At 46.1% G+C, this 24575-nt stretch overlaps 1 protein-coding gene across 2 annotated transcripts in view; it reads left to right on the forward strand.

Annotated features, from left to right (window-relative positions):
- The first annotated feature begins 694 nt into the window (after positions 1-694).
- The window catches only part of hectd1 (HECT domain containing 1), a 28056-nt gene continuing 4175 nt past the window's right edge, over positions 695-24575 (forward strand). The window contains exons 1-35 of one of the 2 annotated variants that reach the window (XM_086094560.1): positions 695-945; positions 3511-3648; positions 4196-4351; positions 5585-5819; positions 6091-6318; positions 7230-7511; positions 7591-7861; positions 8677-8753; positions 8835-8933; positions 9008-9122; positions 10016-10190; positions 10413-10551; positions 10624-10794; positions 11269-11491; positions 11584-11847; positions 12366-12577; positions 12658-12804; positions 13472-13566; positions 13650-13755; positions 13829-13963; positions 14052-14191; positions 14263-14475; positions 15080-15190; positions 15264-15430; positions 15826-16002; positions 17362-18258; positions 18408-18629; positions 19962-20095; positions 20162-20318; positions 21651-21736; positions 21799-21950; positions 22027-22081; positions 22618-22822; positions 22965-23175; positions 24309-24510. In XM_086094560.1, the coding sequence (XP_085950686.1) occupies positions 4212-4351; positions 5585-5819; positions 6091-6318; positions 7230-7511; positions 7591-7861; positions 8677-8753; positions 8835-8933; positions 9008-9122; positions 10016-10190; positions 10413-10551; positions 10624-10794; positions 11269-11491; positions 11584-11847; positions 12366-12577; positions 12658-12804; positions 13472-13566; positions 13650-13755; positions 13829-13963; positions 14052-14191; positions 14263-14475; positions 15080-15190; positions 15264-15430; positions 15826-16002; positions 17362-18258; positions 18408-18629; positions 19962-20095; positions 20162-20318; positions 21651-21736; positions 21799-21950; positions 22027-22081; positions 22618-22822; positions 22965-23175; positions 24309-24510 (6243 nt within the window). In that variant the 5' untranslated portion in view covers positions 695-945; positions 3511-3648; positions 4196-4211. The remainder of the gene's footprint in view (positions 946-3510; positions 3649-4195; positions 4352-5584; positions 5820-6090; positions 6319-7229; positions 7512-7590; positions 7862-8676; positions 8754-8834; positions 8934-9007; positions 9123-10015; positions 10191-10412; positions 10552-10623; positions 10795-11268; positions 11492-11583; positions 11848-12365; positions 12578-12657; positions 12805-13471; positions 13567-13649; positions 13756-13828; positions 13964-14051; positions 14192-14262; positions 14476-15079; positions 15191-15263; positions 15431-15825; positions 16003-17361; positions 18259-18407; positions 18630-19961; positions 20096-20161; positions 20319-21650; positions 21737-21798; positions 21951-22026; positions 22082-22617; positions 22823-22964; positions 23176-24308; positions 24511-24575) is intronic. The other variant, XM_086094561.1, reaches the window with a different exon arrangement.

Below are 24575 nucleotides of genomic sequence, written 5' to 3' on the forward strand. Positions count from 1 at the left end.
TCAAGTTAGCCTATAATAGCTCCAAAACAAAAATAAAGTTAAATCACACATTTTACCAAGCACATTTTTTTAAAATTGATATCATGGAAGATAAAAATGACATTTATATTTTAATTGATGTGATACTTTACCCAACAAAATAATAAAATACACACATCCTCGAAGATGCGGTTTTTTTTTTTTATTACATTGGCTTACCTTTTTTTTTTCTGTTGCATGAGTTTTTATGACTAATTCTATAACATGTTTGGGAGGTGATTTCAAATCTACCATCAAGTTTTTTTCTGTATGCTTTCAGCATGTTTGATATTCTTATATTAGTGGCATTTTATACAGATGTTTAAAATACATTTTCATCCAATACAAGTTTAACTTGTCAGTCATTTGCATAGAATCGTTCTCAACTTTAGCTTGTCATAACGTGATGATGTAAGAACAAGTGTTTGCATAAATGCAACCATTTATTTTGTTGAGCAGTTATTAGTCCAAACCAGTCCACGTTTACTAAAAGCAAAACAAACCCATTGTTACATGTTTACATTCCATCACACAAATATCAATATCGCGTATTAAAATTCGCTACAACAAATACATGCCTGAGACAAATTAATAAAAATGAAGACCCAAGATTCAAATCGAAGGTCGTCGGTGTGCTTAATATTTCCGAGTGGAAAGTCGGTACCTGAACGTCGCACGGCCCGTGGGCTCCACTCCATTTCTTCCCGGTGTGTGTGCGTGAACTTGTGTATTCTTTTCCGGCCCGCCGTCTCCTCGGTCCACTCTGACCCCTTTTGGACCTACTCGCTGGAAATGGACGCGACCCACGGGCGTCCGTGATACTTCCCCCGCGGAACGGACAGATAAACCCACAGCGCCCCCACCCCATCCTACACACACACACACACACACACACGCACACGCCAAGACAAGACAAGACAAGCCAGGGTGAGTGTTCATCATCCGGGACCGGGCCGACTCGTGTCCGCCATTCAGCAGCTGCGTCGCGGCCTGCCGGCTCTCTTGGAACTCGAGGCCCGAGGCTCCGGTCTCGATTCTGAGGCCGCGCGTGTTTTCGTCTTGCGGCTTGGGGGTGACCGCTACCGCCGAGCAGGACTCGTCGCCGTCACAGGCGACGTCGGCGGCGGCGTCGTCGCCGTCGGCGGATTCGGTAGAACGCGAACGTGGATTTGAGTCACGAATACGACAACTTTAGGCGGCAATGTAGAAAATGGTGAAGTCTGCTTACTGCTGGATGAGCTAGCCTGGTGCTAGCCGCGAGCTAACCGGCTAACACAAGGCAATTAGACCCTGTAATGCGCCTGGAAACACATTTTAAATATGCCCTCTTGTGCTCGTTGGTTGTATCAAGTGTTTTTGAATACTCGGGATTTAGTTAAGCGGCGTGACATTACAGAATTTTGCCTTGGTGGTGGTTTTTTGTTGTCGCTAGCGGCCTAGCAGGCTGAGATGCTAACATGCTAAAGCTAGTGCTTGTTTGCGACCAATAGTCTCGTCGGTGGGGGGGGGGGGGGGGGGGGGGGGGGCTCATGATGAAAATTTGCCGGCACGACTAGCTCCGTTTGTGGTGGGGGGGCTGCCCTGACAGTGTACGATAACGCTTAAGCTCATCATCACCATCAAGTTGATTCGATCCAGGCCACTTGAAGTTCTTGTGGAGATTTTTGCTAATAGATCTGAGTGTAAAATTCCAAAGCTGGATCTGCATTGGTACGTTTATCGGGTTACTTTGGTTCAATCGTCATTTTCTTCAACTAACAAAGTTACGACTTTTTAAATTAAAGTCTGTGAAAATGTCCACATTTTGGTATTTGTTAAACCTGAGTTTCAAACTTTCAGAACTTTAAAACAATTGGTCATATGCATACATTATGTGATAACATTGCTAACAGCTGTACTTTGTGTTAAGGACCGTCCACAAATGGCAAAATTCCAGGGCGGCATATGTGGCACTAATCGCCATATATCTAATTAAAGATGATTTTTTTTCCATTCTGGTTGCCGTGGTAGCTTTAAATGGTAGACATTTGCATATTATGCTTCAAACTTCACTGATTTCTCTCCTATGGACAAACTGGATGAAATAAATCGTTTGAATTTTAAATACTTTTCTCATTGCGATTGTTGTAGTAAAGTGGTAGACCAGTCCTGACTGCCGGTACTCCAAATTGGATGTTATTATAGAATAATAGGAGACATTTAAGTGAGATAAATATTCACACAAACCAATGGAAACACCCACTTTCAGCCTGGACGTGATTTGAAGTTCTTTATTTTTGAATATTGCCTTAGAATATTGTTGTCAAATGTTTTACAGAAGATGTATGAAACAGTTTAAAATATAAACAAGAGCTGTTGTTCTGAATTGTTGACTAGACATGATTGATGTGAATTGTCAAGCAAGTGCAGATTTACAGGATTTTTTTGTAAAATATTGTGAGATTATCGCTATTGAGTAGACTTTTAACTATTAAGCATTTTATGCAAAAAAACGGTGATCAGCTGCAATGTCTTTATTTGATCGATTGATTAATGACATCATTGATATGCTCCACAAAATAAGACATTACATGTTATATTTAATGTTTATCAGCATTTCTTGAACAGCCCCCCCCCCCCCCCCCCACATGCATTTCAACTGGCATCACTTCAGTTATGTGAGTTTCGCTATTCGAGAAATAAGCGGTTCAAGAGATGGATGAAAGCGCTCGAGGGGCTCTCATCGAAGAAAAAAAAAAGTGTCTCACCTGTCCTGCAGTAGTTGGCAGCGCTCTCTTTTTGGACATCGTTTACCAAGCGACCCTCTCCTTCTCCGGTGTCAAGCTGCCGGTACTCACAAACGCCAGCGAGCAAGGCAGACACTCAACTCCCGTGTTTGGTGTTTCATTTAAACAGACACTTGCCTGCAGCGGCGTTTTTTTGTTTTTGTTTTGCTTGCGTCACCACAACATCGTCTTTCGGCTTGAATTTTATTTTGGCCAAATGCCGAAAATGCATCTTTTTGCCATTTCCGGCCGGAAATTTCCGGCTGCCGACTATTCGGTGCATCGCTAGTTTTTAGCCCTTATTGCCAATCCCCATTCACAAATCCCAAAGCAGGAATATGCGGTATTCACAAATTCAGCTATTTGCGTTTTTGCTCGCCTCGTCACGGATTCTGGCACTGCCACACGCCAGCGCCAAACCCAGGCCAGGTTAAAGATGAGTTCACATTCATATTCCAGTACTATTTGGGATCATTTGGGTTTTATTTGTACTTTCACATCAAATGATTCAAATAGTAAGTTGAAAAACCAAAAAGGCTTAGCATCTGCCAGCGTGGGGGGTTGTGATAAGCGGATCTGTTTTGTTGCTGATCTTGCGGGCATTAGCTTGTAATTGGCCCGCAATCAACTAAGCCACCGTCCAAAAGTTCTAGCATGCCTCACTGCCAATTTGTCCGCCATGATAAAAGTGGCTGATAGGATCTTTGTGTGCGTGTGTGTCCGCCAGGCACGTGCACCCGATGTCCCACAATCCCGCGCAAGAGCCGCTCCCCGCTTCCTGCCTGTTTGGATGAATCCCAAACACCGAGACCACCGCGAGCACTGATTGGCCGAGAGCCGGACCACGTAGCCAACGGCCATCCAGGTCAGTGCGCAGCTAATCTTTCATTTTTTTTGGACTTTCTTTTAATGAATTTTAATTAACAGGTGGCTTGGAGTGTTTACTGCATTAGGTTAGATGTGTTTTTTTTTTAAGTGTTAAATTTAAATATTTATTGAATTTCTTCTTGCGGCACGGTGGACGACTGGTTAGCACGTCCGCCTCCCAATGCAGAGGACGTGAGATCGAGTCCGGGCTTCGGCCTTCCTGGGCGGAATTTGCATGTTTTCCCCGTGCCTGCGTGGGTTTTCTCCGGGTACTTTGGTTTCCTCCCACATTCCAAACACATGCACGGCAGGTTCATTGAACACTCCAAAATTGTCCCTTGGTGTGATTGTGGTTATAAATAATCCTGAAAGATCTGACATATACGTTTGTTTTTAGTTGATTAAAAAAAAAACATAGCAAATTTATTATAACAAATGTAATTCTAAAAATGAGCATGAATTATTATGAAAGGAAATCATATTTTATTTTTTTAATTTTTATTTTACCAATCGAGCAAAGTGTGTGATTGTGGCGTGTGTTTCAGGTGCGGGCGAGGTGCGATGGCGGACGTGGACCCCGACACCCTGCTGGAGTGGCTCCAGATGGGTCAGGGCGACGAGCGCGACATGCAGCTCATCGCGCTGGAGCAGCTCTGCATGCTGCTGCTCATGTCCGACAACGTGGACCGATGCTTCGAAACGTAAGTCACATCTCCGCCCACAGGGTTTTTTATTTTTTATTTGATTGTATATATTGAATCAAATCACTTCTTTTTTGGGGTTCCTTCACACTTTCAACCAAAATCTGAATTGTAAGAACAACATTTGACTGTTTTTTGATGGTATAATGATGATGAGCAAGAAACAAACAAAAAACATGGCGTTAAAATTATAGCTCTAAAAATGTCCTTATTTTAAACATTTGGATAAATAAAAATAACAGTCCTTTATTATCAAATATTTGGTACAGAAGAAACGTGCACCGTTTAAATTTTACATCAATAAATGTTAACATTCTTCTTAGTAACTGGTGATAACTGGTGAGCTATTTTTAGAACAAACTTGTGGTCTACTCATGTTGTCCTTGGGGATAACTGGTACCCACTGGCACCATTTTTGTTAGGACAATGCACAGAGCAAAAAGACATTAGTGTTTGTAATGTCTTTTTTTTTTGTCTTGCTCCCTCCCTCCTCCTCCGTGAGCAACTAATCGCTGAGGAAGGGAAAACAATTAATTGGAGCCAATTAACTTCAAAGAGGTGGCTTGTTTATTCAACTCTGCATGCAGACGTCTGATGAAAAATTGTGCCCTGTTTAACTAATTTACTCGCAGTCATTTTGACTGAGGCAACCCCCTTCGCTCACGGCTGTTTTGCTGTATTTTGACAGATTTTGCAAGGCCCACAGAATATTGTGTTTGATTGCTATCAAAACATGGAATCTACCAAAATAAAGAGTCTCTTCCTTCACCAGGAAAAAAGGATATTTCTATGTAATTAGGATTAGAATATAGCTAAGTTTCATCATTATTCACAAATCTGTTTAAAACGGTGGGGAAATCATCTTATTTTCAACATGGCCCTGGTTGATCTCTTATACTCTGATGCCACCTGCTGGGGTTTTTTGTAATAACTACTGTTGCTTTAACCGTTTTGTGCAGTTGAGAGGCTGCATCAAAGCCTTCTGTGCTCTAACATAAAAAAACAACATATAAATATGTCTTTGGGACACTTAAAATAGAACGTATTTATCCGTTTTTGGGAGCAAGTGAGTTCAATGTCCCCTCAAAAAAGAAGTGAGGCCATTACCGGTGGCAACCGTTATTAGCGCTTATTGAAGTCTTGTCTTCTTAAGACCACGGCAAACCGGCCCATGTCGAGTGTGTTGCCGTGCAAGCGGCGTTCCTAAGCGGCACCGGCGCGCTCTTTGTGCAGGTGCCCCCCGCGGACGTTCCTCCCGGCGCTGTGCAAGATCTTCCTGGACGAGAGCGCCCCCGACAACGTTCTGGAGGTGACGGCCCGCGCCATCACGTACTACCTGGACGTGTCGGCCGAGTGCACGCGCCGGATCGTGGGCGTGGATGGCGCCATTAAAGCTCTGTGCAACCGGCTGGTGGTGGTGGAGCTCAACAACAGGACCAGCAGGGACCTGGCCGAGCAATGTGTCAAGGTGGGGGGCGGGACGTTTGACACACAGATGCTTTTAGTCCTTTATAGAAGCTAAATGGATTTAAAAAAAACATGAAAAAATACATTTACTTTGGATGACAAGTTACAACATTTCTTGTGCAAATCTCAAATTGAAATTAAAAGTCAACACTCCGATGCAAAATCATGCCATGTTTTTGCGGTTCAAAAAAAATAAATAAGAAAAAATACAATACTATGTATTACATGTATGGTGTATTTGTAGTGGTAAAATGTGTGTGCGCGCTCATCAGGTCCTGGAGTTGATCTGTACCAGGGAGTCGGGCGCCGTGTTTGAGGCGGGCGGCCTGAACTGCGTGCTGAGCTTCATCCGGGACAGCGGCCACCTGGTGCACAAAGACACGTTGCACTCTGCCATGGCCGTGGTGTCGCGCCTCTGCAGCAAGATGGAGCCCCAGGACGCCTCCCTGGAGACGTGCGTGGAGTCTCTGTCCAGCCTCCTCAAGCACGAAGACCACCAGGTAAGACCCGTGCAACGTGGCGTGCCAACAGCGCCAGCGTGGCGTGCCAACAGCGCACTCTCAAGGCGACGGATGTTGCGCTTTTGCTCGCAAATTCCAAAAAGCTTCCAGGTGTCCTAAGCTTTATGACCTCCTCAAATTGTCTACCTTTTGGTCACCAATGTGGCCAAAAATGTCAAGAAGATGGAGGGTAGCTGACTTTTGGTTTTAAGTACAACAAGTACTTGGTAGACAATTGCATGCTGAAATCAGTAAACGCTAGTTTGTTTTTTAAGTCTATATTTTAAAATTCTTTAATTAAAATTGTTAGGACAGTTAGCATCGGCTCTCTATCATTAATTGATTATCAAAATAGTTGCCGATTAATCAATTCACTGTTGCACAGCTGCTATAATTACCTCCGTAAGATCACCAAAGCAATTCTTGATTATGCTGTTACAACTTGCTGTTGTGATAAATGTTCTAGAAAGTGTGGTTGAAAATATTTTTTCACATTTTAACATCCAAATATTTTAACATCCAAAAAGTTTTATCGTTATTCACAAATCTGTTTAAAACGGTGTGGGGAAAAAGCTTTTTTTCAACATGGCCCTGGTTGATTTCCTTTTTGAAATAACTACCATTGCTTCAAGCATTCTCTTCAGTTGAGAGGCTGCATCAAAGCCTTGCTTTGATGCAGCCTCTCAACTGAAGAGATATGCTGAGGTATGCTCTAGCAGAAAAAATCTAATGTATAAATACGTCTTTGGAACACTTAAAGCATTTAAAATAGAACATATTTAAACGTTTTTGGGAGCAAATGAGTTAAAGAGAGGAAATCTGAAATATTTTGTGACTCCGGATTTCGACCTGGTAAATCCCGTTTGTGTGAAAAGTGTGCGGCATAAATGAAGCGCGTTTCCTTTGGGCAGGTGTCGGACGGCGCCCTGCGCTGCTTCGCCTCGCTGGCCGACCGCTTCACCCGGCGCGGCGTGGACCCCGCCCCCCTGGCCAAACACGGTCTGACGGAGGAGCTGCTGTCGCGCATGGCGGCGGCAGGCGGCGCCGCGCCGGGCCCGTCCTCGGCCTGCAAGCCCGGCCGCCCGTCGGCCGGCGCCGCCCCCTCGACCCCCGACTCCAAGCTCAGCAACCAGGTGTCCACCATTGTCAGCCTGCTGTCTACGCTGTGTCGAGGCTCGCCGCTCGTCACGCACGTACGTCGTCATCTTTCGGGTTTGCGTTTGAGGTTTTTTTTTGGAGAGCAGATACGGAATGACGTTGCTCTCCTCCCAGGACCTGCTGCGCTCGGCGCTGCCCAACTCCATGGAGTGCGCCCTGGGCGGGGACGAGCGCTGCGTCCTGGACACCATGCGCCTGGTGGACCTGCTGCTGGTGCTCCTGTTCGAGGGCCGCAAGGCGCTGCCCAAGTCCACGGCGGGCTCCTCCAGCCGCATCCCCTGCCTGCGCCGCCTGGACAGCTCGGGAGAACGATCTCACCGACAGCTCATCGACTGTATACGCAGCAAAGACACGGACGCGCTCATCGACGCCATCGACACGGGAGGTGAGCGCGCCGTGGCCGCTTCCACGTGGTTACGTACTCCCATCGACAGCAGGGCTTTGATTCACAGAGATATCGCAGTGCGCTTTCTGGAAGGTGCCACAAAATGCCGGCTAAATATCCACTAGCATACGAGGTCTAAATAATCAGCAAAAAGGAGAGAGGTTTTATTCCTGGGGGAGGGAAAAATTGAGTTATTTCCACGGAGAAAGTTTACAATAAAAACTTGAAATTATACATAAAGTTAAAATCCAACGAGGGGGAAAAAAATGAGAGTTAAGTTATGTAATAAAAAATCTGTTTTTGGGAACTAAAACTTTGAAGTTCCTGTCCAATTGGCATAATGCCAGAAAAACCTCAACAATGTCAATTTATGTCAATTTCATGTGTCCCAACTGTAACATTATGTACTTTAAAAATAAATAGTAATGTCACTAAATAGAGGGGTGAAAAAACTTCAATGACCACTCAAAAAAAAAAAGAAGAAGAAGAAAAATCCAAAATAAAAGTTAAACTCAACCTATCTTTAATGTTAACGCAAATGTACTACAAATAAAAATTACATAAACTTGTAATCATTTCCTTGGTCGACTTAAAAGCAAGGATGCACGTATACTTTTTTTCCTTAAACAGTGTAGCGACGCCACGTACAGATATTTTTGCTCTCGTTGTGATGAAAACGTTGAATTGAAAAACAAACTGATGAAGCTCAACAGCCACAGCAAGCGGTTATGCTGCTGTGCCCTTAAACGAACCTCTGCTCGTCAAGTCAGGCTGATGTTGTTGTGACTGACGTGAGATTTGAAAACCGTTGGCAGCCTTCGAGGTGAACTTCATGGACGACGTGGGTCAGACCCTCCTCAACTGGGCGTCTGCGTTCGGCACGCAGGAAATGGTAAGTCATTTGCAAACGTCAGCGCCGGCGTCCTCCAAGCCGGCGGGCGGTGGTGATCCCGCCGCGTTTCGTCCCTTGCAGGTGGAGTTCTTGTGCGAGCGCGGCGCTGATGTCAACCGAGGACAGAGGTCGTCTTCGCTGCACTACGCCGCCTGTTTTGGACGGCCGCAGGTCGCTAAGGTAACGCGCACGCCGCCGGAGAATGGCAGTCAACAGCCGCCGGTTCTAAATGGCGCGTGTGCGTGCGTGTGCAGACTCTGCTGCGTCACGGCGCCAATCCTGACCTGCGTGACGAGGATGGAAAGACCCCCCTGGACAAGGCCAGGGAGCGAGGCCACAGCGAGGTGGTGGCCATTCTGCAATCTCCTGGTCAGTGTCACTCTTGACTTTGACGGCAGTCGTCCTTGCTTGACGAAAATGTCGCTTTTACACTCGTACATTTTGGCCTCTAAACTGATTTCGCACATCGCTTGGCTAAAATGTACCGTCAAATGTCCACTGCCGTATAAAATGTCAATTGTAAGGCATCTTTAAGGACCTTGTTAAGCAAATTTGGAGATTTGTTTGTGAATACATCATAGATAATGTGCAGATAATCGAGTGCTCCAGTGTCTCCTTTTTTCTTCTTCACCATCTAAGCTCTTCTTTTTTGGGTATTCCACTTTAGAGTGTGCTAGTCGGGGGAAATGCAGTTATTTATTTTTAAAGTCCAAAAATAACATTTCAATTTCTTTATTATTATTTTTTCCTCACCTCAGTCACGCTGGACAATTCTGATTTTAATAGAAGTAATAAACCCCAAAACATTTATTTAAAGGGTTATTTTATTTAAAAATAATTCCTGTCCAAGATGTTGACAACAAAGAATGTATACTGATTCTAAATCGGTTTTAACGTACACTTCATTCAGAGTTTGTGCTTAAACGGCAGAATTAAGTCGTTGGTGGCAATTGTAAGTCCATCAAGCAAGCAGCATGCGACACAACAACGTTTGGATATCACCCAACTTAAGAAGACAAGAGTGTGTGTGCCTCCATTTCACAATTTAGCAACTATAATCTTTTTGATTTTTAACATAACAAATTAATTGGATTGACTGTCCAGCATGACAAGCAGTGTGTGGACTGGGCATTTGGGCTGCTCCGGTCACTTTAGAGTGCCTCATTGTCACGCCATGAAAAAGCTCCGTGATGACCGGATGGGATTCTTCCGTGGAAAAATCATTTTTCAAAGAAATAAACACTGGTGTGTGTGTGTGTCAGGTGACTGGATGTGTCCGGTAAACAAGAGCGACGACAAGAAGAAGAAAGACGTCAACAAGGAGGAGGACGAAGGAGGCGAGCCCAAAGGAGACCCCGAAATGGCGCCCATCTACCTGAAGAGACTTCTGCCTGTTTTTGCACAAACCTTCCAGCAAACCATGCTGCCTTCCATTAGGTGACGCCACGCACCGCCCGTTCTGTACTTATTCACTTTCTCATCAATTCACACACTCTCACATTTGCAATGACTTATTCATGTATTCACTCATTCAGTCATGAATTCAATTATTGCTTAAACTTCCATGCCTACGCGGTTTATCATTTATTCATTCACTGACACTTTCAATCACTTAATTCACTTGCCGGTACTCACTCACTCATCTCCGTTTTGTTTTAGGAAAGCCAGTCTGGCCCTGATCCGCAAGATGATCCACTACAGCAGCGACTTGCTGCTGAAGGAGGTCTGCGACAGCGAGGCGGGTCACAACCTGCCCACGGTTCTGGTGGAGATCAGCGCCACCGTGCTGGACCAGGAGGTACCTGCGTGCGTACATGTGGCGCCTCACACCAAGTGGCCTCAAATGAAAGGCATCTATCCCCCGTTTCAGGACGACGATGACGGACACCTGCTGGCCCTGCAGATCATCCGAGACCTGGTGGACAAAGGAGGGGACGTCTTCCTGGACCAGCTGGCCCGACTGGGCGTCATCAACAAGGTGTCCACGCTGGCCGGACCCGCGTCGGACGATGAGAACGAGGACGAGGTCAAACCTGAAAAGGTGAGTCGGGAATGTCTCACTTCCCAGTCGGTGTCTTTACTTAGTTTTAGTTTTTAAACAAGAAAAGTCAAGCACACTTTTTCCAATTCAATTTCATATTCATTCCATTTAAATGAACATTGTTTGGTTTTATGCAAATTTCACTACTAATAATTCGCAAGTTGTATTGCTTTTATGCTCATGTCAGACATTTGGAGTTCCAGCTGGACACGACTGCAGTTTTTATATCTTAAATCCGGTGTCCGATGGAACTGTGAATTCAAGGTTATGTGGTCCACTATATAAAAATCCTTTTTGCTGCATTTAAATGAATTCTGCGTTCAGGAGCATTTGCTCGTTCCTGACTCCCTAAACACTTCGAAAGGGATTTTGATTTAGTGGTAGTGTTGTAGGTCAACAATATACAAATAATTAATCTTTAGTGGTTAGGCAGTAGGGAAGGCAATAATTGAAATTGTAACCATGCGTGCACAGGAAGAGGAAGCTCAGGAGGACGCCCGGGAGATCCTGCAAGGAAAACCGTACCACTGGCGGGACTGGTCCATCATCAGGGGCCGGGACTGCCTGTACATTTGGTCGGACGCAGCCGCCCTGGAGCTGTCCAACGGCTCCAACGGCTGGTTTCGCTTCATCCTGGACGGGAAGTTGGCCACCATGTACTCCAGCGGCAGCCCCGAGGGCGGCTCCGACAGTTCCGGTAACGCAGCGTCGCCGCCAAAAATACCCCCCAAAACCACTGCTTGAGCGATTTTGACTTTGAAGCACTGGCCTCTCCGCCTCACTTTCCAGAGTCTCGCAGCGAGTTCCTCGAGAAGCTTCAGCGAGCCAGGAGTCAAGTGAAGCCCGTCACGTCCAGCCAGCCCGTCCTGTCCAGTTTGGGGCCCACCAAGCTGACGGTGGGCAACTGGTCGTTGACGTGCCTGAAGGACGGCGAGATCGCCATCCACAACTCGGACGGCCAGCAGGCCACCATCTTGAAGGAGGACTTGCCGGGATTCGTCTTCGAGTCCAACCGGGGAACCAAACACTCCTTCACCGCCGAGACGTCTCTCGGTGAGAAGCATTTAAAATGGCGGTCCCCGCCGTAGGGCAATGTTTTGACAAAACATTTAAAGACCAACATTCAAATTCTGTGGAAATTGCCGGTGAATGCCAAAGTTGAAGTTGAGTATTTATGGAATGAGCTGAACAGTTTCAAGTTGGAATGGTTTGAATCAGTGAAAAAATTTGGAAATTGAATGTAAAAAATGTCTTTATCTTGGGGCTTTTATTTTGAAAATGTTGGTGTTTTAGGACTCGGAATGAGTTGAACAGGCTGAAATTGGAGATAAGAGTTTACAAAAAAATCCCTTAATTTGGGCATTTAATCTTGAAAATTTGGGGATAAGGATAGAAATGATCTGAACAGTTTGAGTGGTTGTAACTTGTGACTTTTATTTGGAAAGGTTGGGGAATCATGGGAATAACCAAACGACAAACCCCTGCTAGCTTAACGCTAACATATAATGCAAAATCCTTTTAGTCAAATATTTGACCTTGTCCTCTGCCCCGCTCGGTGTCTTTTGGTGCAGGCTCGGAGTTTGTGACGGGCTGGACGGGCAAACGCGGTCGCAAGCTGAAATCCAAGCTGGAGAAGACCAAGCAGAAAGTGAAGAGCATGGCCAGGGAGCTGTACGACGACCACTTCAAGGCGGTGGAGAGCATGCCCCGGGGCGTTGTGGTCACCCTCAGAAACATCTCCACGCAGCTGGAGTCCTCCTGGGAGCTGCACACCAACCGACAGGTGACCACCGACCATCGCGCGTGCGCCCACTGCTAACAACGGACTTCGTCATCGAGCGTGTGCGTGTGCGTGCGTGTCAGTGTGTTGAAGGCGAGAACACGTGGCGGGACCTGATGAAGACGGCTCTGGAGAACCTGATTGTGGTGCTCAAAGACGAGAACACCATTTCCCCCTACGAGATGTGCAGCAGCGGCCTGGTCCAGGCCCTCTTCACCGTGCTCAACAACGTCAGTCGTTCGGCAAACACACATGCAAGCACTGTGGCAATATTATCGAGGGCTGTCGCGAGAATTAATAAATCAATTAATTGCACCATAATTAAACATGAGCTCGATGAGGAAAAGTGCTTTTTTTTTCTACTTCCCAATCCTTTGTTTTCATTCATTAAAAAAAAAAAAAGCCTATATATATATATAATACATCTTGTACCCTCCTGCTGATACGTTTGCAGCTGACCTTTTTGAGGATTGTTTTGTTGTTGTTGTTGTTTTAATCTTATTTTCTGAGCTTAATATACATAATAAAGTGCTAATTTGTTTACAGAGACTTAATACTTTATTTTTTTCATTTTTTAAAGTTTTTATTCAAGTGCATTTTGCTAACTGATTGATTGATAGCCCACTTGATTATTTTGGGGCGGTTTTGATTATTTTGGGTATTTACAGTTGTTTTTTATTCATTCTATAATTACAATTTTAAATATTCTCAAAATATGTGTGTATCTTTAAAAGGGCGTAATTGCACTATTTTTTTTAAAAAAAATTATATAAAAACTGAAATATCGTTTATTACTTAATTTCTCATCAAGCAAAATGTGTTATGACAGGCCTAAATGTGTATTGCTGTCAAAAACATGCACTCGCTCACTGGCAGCTCTTCTGTGTTGCCATTCAGAGTGTTGACGTGGACCTGAAACCTGATTGTAAGCCTTTAATGGAGAGGATCAACGTCTTCAAGGCGGCTTTCAGTGAGAATGAAGACGGCGAAAGGTAACGACGGGATTGCACAAAACGATTGTGCCAATAAAAGACGACCCGTGACCGAGTGCATGTGCGTTTCATGGCCTGCGCAGCCGACCAGCCGTTGCCTTAATCCGCAAACTGATTGCTGTCCTGGAGTCCATCGAACGTCTTCCCCTGCACCTTTACGACACTCCCGGTTCCTCCTACAACCTGCAGGTGGGTCTCGCTCGACTTTGCATCCTCGTCACCGTCGTTATCCTCCCCGTAATTTTATTTAATTTTTTTCCAGATCTTGACGAGGAGGTTGCGCTTCCGCCTGGAGCGGGCGCCGGGCGAGACGGCCCTCATCGACCGGACGGGCCGCATGTTGAAGATGGAACCTCTGGCCACCGTGGAGTCTTTGGAGCAATATTTGCTGAAGATGGTCAGCCCGCAGCCCACCCGGCGTCCATCGGAACCGTTCCAGATGCAAATTTATTTACTTTTTTTTCCTTACCCCTGCGTGACCGCAGGTGGCCAAGCAGTGGTACGACTTTGAGCGCTCCTCCTTCGTCTTCGTCAGGAAGCTGAGGGAAGGACAGACGTTCACCTTCAGACACCAACACGACTTTGACGAAAACGGCATCATCTACTGGGTCGGAACCAACGCCAAGTAAGTGTGCTTTGCTCCTACTGGAGTTTGGCCGCGTCACCGGCCCACCAAGCTGACCGGCTGCCCTTCAGGACGGCCTACGAGTGGGTCAACCCCGCCGCCTACGGTCTGGTGGTGGTGACGTCGTCGGAAGGGCGCAACCTCCCTTACGGGCGTCTGGAGGACATCCTCAGTCGGGACAGCTCCGCCCTCAACTGTCACACGAACGACGACAAGAACGCCTGGTTCGCCGTCGACCTCGGCCTCTGGGTCATCCCCTCGGCTTACACCTTGAGACACGCCAGGTAAGGAAACAACGCAAACAACAAATTGTGACGTGTCTTGGCCCATCGTTCTGTACTTTGGAAAATCAACATTTTTGCCAATTTTTTTCTGGCATGCTGCGGACCACACTAGAAAATGGTTCATAATTAATAGATTTTCTGCATTTGAAATAATGTTTTGTTTTTAAATGAAGAGATAAGGGCTGCTAGATTATGAAGAAAATATTCATCACGATTAATTTGGTAATAATTGAAATCACAATTAAGAAAATGTTCAAACATGTAAAAAATAAGGCAAATACATTTCTTGAAACACAAATAATGCAAGTTCCTTGTGGACCAAACAAGATTTATTAAATGAGTCCTTTTAAAATAAATGTAAATTTAAGCAACTCAAAATTAGTAATAATAATCTTTCTTTTTTCTTCTTTTTTTTGTTGTCGATTTTAATTTATGACCCAAAAAATCAACGCAATATTTGAGACTTAAAATAATCAACATCAAAAAGCTTTTAAAACCATATCGACGTGGCATAGAAGACAAACGCCCTCAAGACTCGTGGTGTAATAAAACAAATGCACTCTCGTGATGACCTGTCGACCACTCATTCTTTGTCCTGGTTCAGGGGTTACGGACGCTCGGCGTTGAGGAACTGGGTGTTCCAGGTGTCCAAGGACGGTCAGAACTGGAGCACGCTGTACACGCACGTGGATGACTGCAGCCTCAACGAACCCGGGTACGTTTGCTTCACAGGCGGCCACAACCGTGCAAGTTGCCCCGGTAACCAATTTGCGGTCGTACGCGTTCAGGTCGACGGCCACGTGGCCTCTGGACCCGTCCAAAGACGAGAAGCAGGGCTGGAGGCACGTCCGCATCAAGCAGATGGGCAAGAACGCCAGCGCTCAGACGCACTACTTGTCCTTGTCGGGTCTGGAGCTGTACGGCACCGTCACCGCCGTTTGCGAGGACCAACTAGGTGAGCACGCCAGGAAGTCACTGCGGGTGGATGCAAATCCATCTGATGACTGAATTATTTAATGGAATATATCGATAGTGACATCCCCAAAGTAGCGATGCACGATAATATCGGTGGCCGATAATTATCGTCACTTACCGACCAATTTGACGTCATACGGATAAACCAGATAATATAGTAGGACTTGAAAGTATATTTGGATTCAAGGCAATTTTGCAAACTATTATTGGCTTGCTTATCTGTTATCGACATCGGCACTTTCTAAATGATTGGTTTATCGTATGGGTTGAAAATGATTGCATTATCGTGCATCCCTACCCCAAAGTGTACATTGACTTTGTGAGCAGCGTTGACTTCCCGATGATGTCCATCAATTAACTCGAGGAACCCCACAGGCAAAGCCGTGAAGGAGGCCGAGGCCAACCTGCGGCGCCAGCGTCGCCTGTTCCGCTCCCAGGTGATGAAGTACATCGTCCCGGGTGCGCGGGTGGTGCGCGGCATCGACTGGAAGTGGCGCGACCAAGACGGAAACCCAACCGGCGAGGGCACCGTTACCGGAGAGGCCCATAACGGTAAGACCGGCGCAGAGGAAGGTTTGTGAAGCCCCCCCCTCCCAAAAAAAGCAGTTTGGCTGCTGCAGTCACGTGATTGTAACAAGCCAATCATGCGTCAGCTCCACTTGTCTTCTGGAGGCTCCTCCTCTTGGTCATTGATGTCGTGATTGATGATGATGATGATGATGATGATCTGAAATGTCATCTGTTGTGTTTGGTCACATGTTCCTTGCCACCGGACCAAAATGGCACTTGAGCCGGTGTTTGTTTAAGGCCGCACCAACAGACGTGCGTACGTTGACCTCGCCGCCATATTGAGTGTGGCAAAGTGGCACGATGGGTGAAGGTGCCTCATTTGCTGTTGAGCAAACATTTGACACTCGGACCAAAACGATGACTTTTCATTGCAATTGGCCATCGTACCAATTTGCTCCTAGAATTTGCTGACTACGTGAACGAGTACAGGATATCACATTGGATCTTATTGCCATTCTTAATTCAAGTCGTATAAATTACACATTATGATTACTTCAATGTAAATATTAGTGCTCTATTAAAAACATCACATGTACATTTCAGGAATATGAATACAATGCTGCCTTGAGATAAGAGTTAAATTCCTTCCATGACTACATGGGGGAAAAAAGCTCATTTACCCACAGTTCTTAACAGATTCCTGAATAATGATGAAACTTAGCTATATTCTAATGCGAATTGCTGCAAAACTGAAACAAATGTACTTTTTAGTCTAATCTGTCTTTCGGTAGCGTCCATGTTCTGATAGCAATGAAACACAAAATTCTGTGGGCCTTGCAAAATGAGTCCAAATCAAGTAAAACAGCCGGGAGCAAAGGGGGTTGCTTCAGTGAAAAAGGCTGGGAGTCAAAGAGTTGAAATGTGTGAGGAGCGTAAAGAATTGTTGACTGTCTGCCAAATTGGTGCTTGTTGTGAGTTGAGTCACATCCACCTTAAATGGAGCAGCGCTTGTATCTCAAATTGGTGCTCGCATGTCAAAGCAAAGAAAAATCCGACAGTCAGACAACTTGTATTTTGGTAAAGTTGCAAGTCAAGTCACTCATATCTCAAGGCACTAATGAATGAACAAGAGGCCTTCATTTTGTCCACTTCTTTGCTTGTGCTTTACGGACGAGAATTTTTCACGTGCGAACGAGCCCACCGGTCGAATCGGTCGCGGCCGTTGACCTGCGTACTACACACACGTCTACGTTGGTGGTCTTAACAGTGGTCCGGTGCTGTTTGTTGGCCGTATCCGCCTCTTTCTCTTTTTTTTCTTTCTTTCTCTCTCGCTCTCTCGCCGTCTCTGCCGGGTCTCTGACATCCATGCGTGCGTGTCCTCCTATGTCTCTGTCCATCCAGGCTGGATTGATGTAACCTGGGATGCCGGCGGCTCAAACTCTTACCGTATGGGCGCCGAAGGGAAGTTTGACCTCAAGCTTGCTCCAGGGTACGACCCTGAGTCGGCTGCCTCAGCGCCGTCACCCAAACCTGTCTCATCCGCTGTTTCAGGCCCCGCCTTCGCCGCGCTGGGACCCTCCCCGACCCCGGCAGCCAGCGGCGGCGGCAGCGCCAACGTCGCGTCCTTGTGGAGCAGTCTGGTGAAAAATAACTGTCCAGACAAGGGCGGGGCCTCGTCACTAAGCGGGGCCGGCTCGTCCAGCCGCAAGGGCAGCAACAGCTCCGTGTGCAGCGTGGCCTCCTCCTCGGACATCAGCCTGGGCTCCTCCCTCGGCCCCCCCGCCGGGGCGCGGCCGGACAAGCGGGCCGAGGGGCTGCTCCTGGACCAAGGCTGCGGGGCGGGCGGCGTCGCAATAGGCGGGGCCGGCTCCGAGGCCCAGCGGCAGGAGCCTGTCGTGGTGCTGTCCTCCGCCGCCGAGGGCGCCGCCGCGACCGCCGACGGCTCCAAAGACTCGGCTGACCCGGCGGCCGCCATCTCCATGGGCCTGGTCAGCGTGAGCTCGCCCGACGTCAGCTCCGTCTCCGAGTCCCCCAGCAAGGACGCGCCCTCCCAGAGGCCTTTGTGCTCAGCCGCCAACGCCCGCCTGTCGGTCAGCTCGCTGCTGGCGGCCGGCGCCCCCATGAGCTCCAGCGCCAGCGTGCCCAACCTGTCGTCGCGCGAGGCCAGCCTCATGGAGTCGTATGTGCGGCGCGCGCCCAACATGTCCCGCACCAACGCCACCAACAACATGAACCTGAGCCGAAGCAGCAGCGACAACAACACCAACACGCTAGGCCGCAACGTCATGAGCGCAGCAAGTAAGTCTTCGGGCGCCAGCAGGAAATCCATCGAGCGCATTTCACATCAACCTTGCCGGATGGCTGCTGTTTGTGCTGCGTCCAGACTGTTAAGAATCTTGTGAGAAATGGCGGATTAAGCTCCTCTTGTCTGCGTTTTTTGTTGCCAGCGTCTCCCCTCATGGGCGCCCAGAGCTTCCCCAACCTCACCACCACCGGCACCACCTCCACCGTCACCATGTCCACCTCCATCGTCACCAGCAGCAACAACGTGGCCACGGCCACCACCGGCATGTCGGTGGGACAGATGCTAAGCAACACCTTGACCGCCAGCCTCACGTCCACGTCCAGCGAGAGCGACACGGGACAGGAGGCGGAGTTCTCGCTCTATGGTCAGTCTTGGCGGGAGAACTATCATTGATGGAGGCGCGCGGGCTACATAATACCTGACACAAGAGAAACCCATTACGATGACACTTCAAAGGTTGTATGTACAGCTAGCCTTTGAACTCATGGACCCTAAACCGATTTCAACCATTTTTTTGCAAATTCCTTGCCACATGTTCTCACCTTCCCAAAAAATGGGACACTTTGGTATAAAATAGAGATAGACCGATATGTTTTTTTCTAGGACTGATACGATACCGATTATTAGTAGTCAAAGACGCTCATAACCGATAGATGGAGCCGATATTCATTTTCTAAAAGGGAATATATCGGCATCAAAAATTTTAATTATACAAATTCCAGCTCTTCGATTTTTTTTTTTGACATTTTAAGAATATGTTTATTAACCAACTGCGTTAAATTTTGGAGTTAAAAAGAAATAGACGTTTTTGTTTTAAAAATCTTAACAAAAAAGTCAGGGGTCTTCCAGGGGCAATAGCATGTTTTAAAAAATTGAATAAAAAATTGAATAAAAACTTAAGTAAATAGCTCCCTATTGTTTTTCTACAGTAAATAGTTTTCAAAAACTTTAAAATATCTGAAGAACTGTATTAAATTTTTGCTTATCTTATTTTTAAATTCAAACAAAAACAAAATGGAAATGTAAACAATTAGATTCTAAAGTTAGCACTTTTTAAAATGGATATATTATCGGGCATATGATTATTCAAACCGGCCGATGCCAATATTCGTCAAAATGCTTAACATTGGCGCCGATAATCGGTCTATCCCTCGTACAAAAGAAAAAGTATTGCATCCGTTCTCATTGGAAAATTTCAAAATCTTTTTTGTGTACATCGGCACTTTCTCAGTTTAAGTTGCTATTTTGCTAAGTGTTAGCTTTTGTTGTTGTTGTTGTTTATTTCTAGAAGGCAAGCCCAACTAGCAATAAATCTTCAACAAATGCGGCCTTTGGACTTGGCAACAGTTAACTTTATTTATTTTTTGCCGTCTGTATTTATCCAATCTCATTAGCTACTGTCCATACAGCCATCACACAATTTCTCCATTACACTGAAAGAACGCATCAATATTCTGACAGTACCATAATATTGCGTCGTACATACTGTGGAGAAAGTGAATATGAATAAAGCCAACTGACTGAAATGACGCCGATTTTTTTTTCTTTGCATTCTATTAAATTTGCTTAATTGTGCAACTTGATTCCATATCCCAATATCTTACACAAAAGTTTTTTGAGTGCATGACTTCCGGCAAGATTGCATGTTCTCATAATTTTAGGAATTAGAAGACTTTAACTACAGCTTTCTGTGCAGACTTCCTGGACAGCTGCCGCGCTAACACGCTATTAGCTGAACTGGAAGACGAGGAAGACCTTCCGGAGCCCGATGATGACGACGACGAGAACGAGGACGACAATCAGGAGGACCAGGAGTACGAGGAGGTCCTGGTACGGATAACAAACGGTTGTGATCCGACAAACGGGAAGTAAGTGCGCTCTGCCGCCATCTTGCAGGAGGAGGAAGAGTACGAGACCAAAGGAGGTCGCAGGAGGACGTGGGACGACGACTTTGTCCTCAAGAGGCAGTTTTCGGCTTTGGTTCCCGCCTTCGATCCTCGGCCCGGAAGAACCAACGTGCAGCAGACGACCGACCTGGAGATCCCCCCGCCGGGTAAGAGCAACCCGCAAATTTATTTGGTGGCCATTGGACTCTTGAAAGATTTGTTTTGCTTATTTGGCCGCGTTCAGCTTCCGAGACCCGCCTGGCTTTCTCTTACTGCATTCGGGAAACTTTTACAAACAATACACGTCTTCATCATTTCTGACCACGTGTGCCCCGAAAGGAATTGGTTACGTTTTGTTTAAAATAAAAATTGTAAATTCATGTTGACATTTTTTAATTCAAATAATTTTTGAGAAGGCACGCAGCATTTCATATTTTGTGATATGAACAGCTCAAGGTTGTGGTGCCCGCCCACGCGATCCTCAAATGTTACATGATGCTCATTGGTCAGCATTTCCTACGTATAATTGGTCCATGTTTTCAAATCGATAAAAAAAAACATAGTGAAGCTGTTCAAGTGTAAAAAAAAATATTTGCTGAATTTATTTATTTCTAACTTCCGATATGAAGTGCCACCACATTCAAAAGCCTCTTGCCAACTATCTTTATTTATTTATAACAAACTGCAGGAAGGTTTGATTTCACAAGTATATCATGTTTACCGGCTTTTGAAGAAATTCATTTAATAAGCATCAGTGTTGCGCCAGACATTTCTTGAGTATCTGTTAAAGACATGATTATGTTTTCTACTCCTCAGTCTTATTTTTGTTTTTATATTTTAAGGTGTAACAGCAAAAGTTTTGTTTGGCGAAACCGACACATTCTTACTGCTTTATTAACTCATTTGCTCCCAAAAATGTCTAAATACGTTCTACTTTAAATGTTTTAAAGTAGTAGTAGTAAATGAGCTTTTAGTTTTCGTTGATTTTGGCGGCACCTTTGGACAAAAGCGGTATTGTTTTCCCTTTAATTTCCCTTGACAGAACCACATTTCATAGCATACACAAGGCTTTGATGCAGCCTCTCAACTGCAAAGAACGGTTGAAGAAATGATAGTTAAAAACGGCCAGCAGGTGGCAGCAAAGCAAAAGAGATCAACCAGGGCCATGTTGAAAAAAAAGCTAATTTACTCACAATTCTAAATAGATTTGTGAATAATGAAACTTAGCTCTATTCTAATGCTAATTGTTGCAAAACGGAAACAGATAGAAAAAAATTCCTGCCTGATGAAAGAAGAGACTAATCTTTCTTTTCGTAGCTTCTATGTTTTTATAGCATTCTGTGGGCCTTGCAAAATCAGTCCAAATCCAGTAAAACCGCCGGGAGCGAAGGGGGTTGCTGCTGTCAAAATGGCTGCCATTGAATGAGTTAAGAAGTGCTATCTCCGGGAAAGAAAAAAAAAATTGGAACTGGATTTTTTTAATTAATTTTTTTGAACAGACGTGTCGCTTTCAGGAACTCCTCGCTCGGAGGTGCAGGAGGAGGTGGAGTGCGCTCCTTCGCCTCACCTGGCCCTCACCCTCAAGGTAAAACTCCAAAGACTCACCTGTCAGCTTGGTAGCCCGCTCAAGCTCTTTTGTGGACGCAGGTGGCGGGTCTGGGCACCACGCGAGAGGTGGAACTTCCCCTGTCCAACTACAAGTCCACCATCTTCTTCTACGTGCAGCGGCTGCTGCAGCTCTCGTGCAACGGCGCCGTCAAGACGGACAAGCTGCGACGCATCTGGGAGCCCACCTACACGTGAGCGCGCCGCCCAGCCACAGCGCAGGGTTCCCTTGGCGTGTGCGTGCGTGTTGATTGTTTGTCGTTGTATTAGGATCATGTACAGAGAGCTGAAGGATGCGGACAAGGAGAAAGAAAGCGATAAGATGGTAACTATTACACGCCATCGCCTCCTATTTAAAAAAAATAAAAAATGTGAACACCAGAATGTTTGGTTGACAAAGTTAGTTGGGTGATGAAGTACTGCCTCTGTTAGTGAAAATACAACCACAGTGATAACTCTGCTGAATATTTTAGTATATGATGCTTATCAAAAGGTAATGCTAACACTGCAGCTCTGCTTACCTGTGCAGCTTTGAGATGATGTTTCTGTGCAGTCGCGTGGGCGGGAAAACTCTTATCTAAATGAGCCCCTGTAGGAATTGAGCTCATTTAATGCCCTGGCTTGAGGGCAGGGAGAGTCGCAGTTGCTGATGCACTAATGGGACAAACGGTCGAACACACAAATACAAGAGGGCGGAGCCACTGCAATTTAGTTTTTCTTAGAATTGATTCATCATTTTAAAGACCTTGTTTTAATTTAAAATTGTTACTGATGTTTGGCATTTGAGCCTTTTTGATTTGACTTTGGGAACAACAGCCAATATTTTTGGCCACGGTTGAGCATGATGTTTGTTGCGTTCAGGACTTGTGCGAGCACGGCGGCCTGAGTCCCGGCGCGCTTCCGAGCGAGCGCAGCGGCGACATCCTGGGCTGCGGCAGGGAGGCGGCGCAGGCCAAGGCGGGCTGCACTCATAACGCCTGCGGCGTGGAGGACGTGCTGCAGCTGCTGCGCATCCTCTACATCATCGGGGGAGACGCCGCCTACAACGCGCGCACGCTGCAGGAAGGTCAGCGTGCAAAGCCACATTTGGTCTTTTGGGGGGTTTCGTCCTCGCTGGGTGGGGGAAGGGGGCGTTTATGGAATCATCCTAAATTGGAACTCTGAAGTCCGTATGACCTCGCCGAGGCATCACCTGACTGACTTTGCAGACGCGGACGAGCTGCAGTTCAACGCGTCCCCGGAGGAGTTCACCAGCAAGAAGATCACCACGAAGATCCTGCAGCAAATCGAGGAGCCGCTGGCGCTGGCCAGCGGCGCGCTGCCCGACTGGTGCGAGCGCCTCACCTCCAAGTGTCCTTTCCTCATCCCCTTTGAAACCCGCCAGCTCTTCTTCACCTGCACGGCCTTCGGCGCCTCCAGGTGAGAGAGACCCTTGCGGGTTCCGCTCGTTAAAAAAGCTGCGGCTTTTGGGATCAAATATTTCAAATATGTGATTTGGGAACGTTGGCAGATGGTTGAGGAGGCGTGAAATGTGTAAAGTAACTCTTCATGTTGGGATTTGATGAAAAATTCCAATTGAAAGCTTCGTCCGAACAAGCTGATCATTTGGAATTGTTTGAAGTGGTCAAGAAATGTGGAAGGAAAACTCAAATCGCAATTTTTTTTATTTTTTAACTGTGGGAATTATTTGAATGTTTCAAATATTTGCCAAATCTAGAACATCTTTGGAACCATTTTGACGTTGCAGTAATTCCCAAAAAGTTTTTACATCAATCAAGTTCTCAAGTTAGAGATCTGACATGTTGTCCTTCACATTTCTCAACTCTTTCAAAACTTTTCAAATTATTCACAAATGTCACAACCATTTTCAAGTTGGGATGATTTCAAAGGAATGTCGAAGGAAGGATGAGGTCAACATTCATTTTTGTGAATTATGTGGAAATTATCTTGAATGAGCTCAACATTTGGAGAGCAGGCAAGGCGTGAACATTTTGGAGTTGAGAGGGTTGGACTAAAAAAAAAAAGTCTACAATTCAGACTTTTTTCATTTTAAGCCTTAAATGTGTTTTGTTTTGTTTTTTACACACCCATATTTTCATCCCAGGTCTAAAATTTTCTTTACCCACGTCTTAAAATTGACATCCACTCCATCCATTCTGAGAAAAGAATCATGCATGCGCTGTCCAGACTTTTTGACAGGCCAAAATGTCACGTCAAAGAAGATGTCCTGACAGCGGGAATATGTATGACCTTTTATGTTGTAGGACGTGTTAATTTAACTCGCCGTGTCGTGTGAGAGGGGGCGAGCGTTGATACTTAAGAGTCGCTAGTGTCAAAACTTGGCTGGAAGCAAAGTTGGTCTAAAATTGTTCTCATAATATAATTTAAGATTCCTGTAAGAAGTTGAGATGCTTTGCCAAATGTGGAGCTCAAATGTCCGAGCATTCCAAAAGTACGCCAAACGTGATCATTGTGTGAAATGTTGATGCTCGATGAGCCGAGCGCTTTGTCAAATGTCAACGTGGTGGCGGCGGCGGCGCCGTGTGTGGCAGGGCCATCGTGTGGCTGCAGAACCGTCGCGAGGCCAGCATGGAGCGGTCGCGGGCGTCCAGCGCCGTGCGGCGGGACGACCCCAGTGATTTCCGGGTGGGTCGCCTCAAGCACGAACGCGTCAAAGTCCCTCGAGGGGACGCCATGATGGAGTGGGCCGAGTCGGTCATGCAGATTCACGCCGACAGGAAGTCCGTGCTGGAGGTGAGCGCTCGCCGGACGTACGCTACATTATACTACGATGCGTACGTGTGCCTTCCGTGTTTGAG

This window comes from Leptonotus elevatus, chromosome 14 (genome assembly GCF_054856555.1).
Source record: "Leptonotus elevatus isolate MCC_2025b chromosome 14, RoL_Lele_1.0, whole genome shotgun sequence".
Taxonomy (NCBI): domain Eukaryota; kingdom Metazoa; phylum Chordata; class Actinopteri; order Syngnathiformes; family Syngnathidae; genus Leptonotus; species Leptonotus elevatus.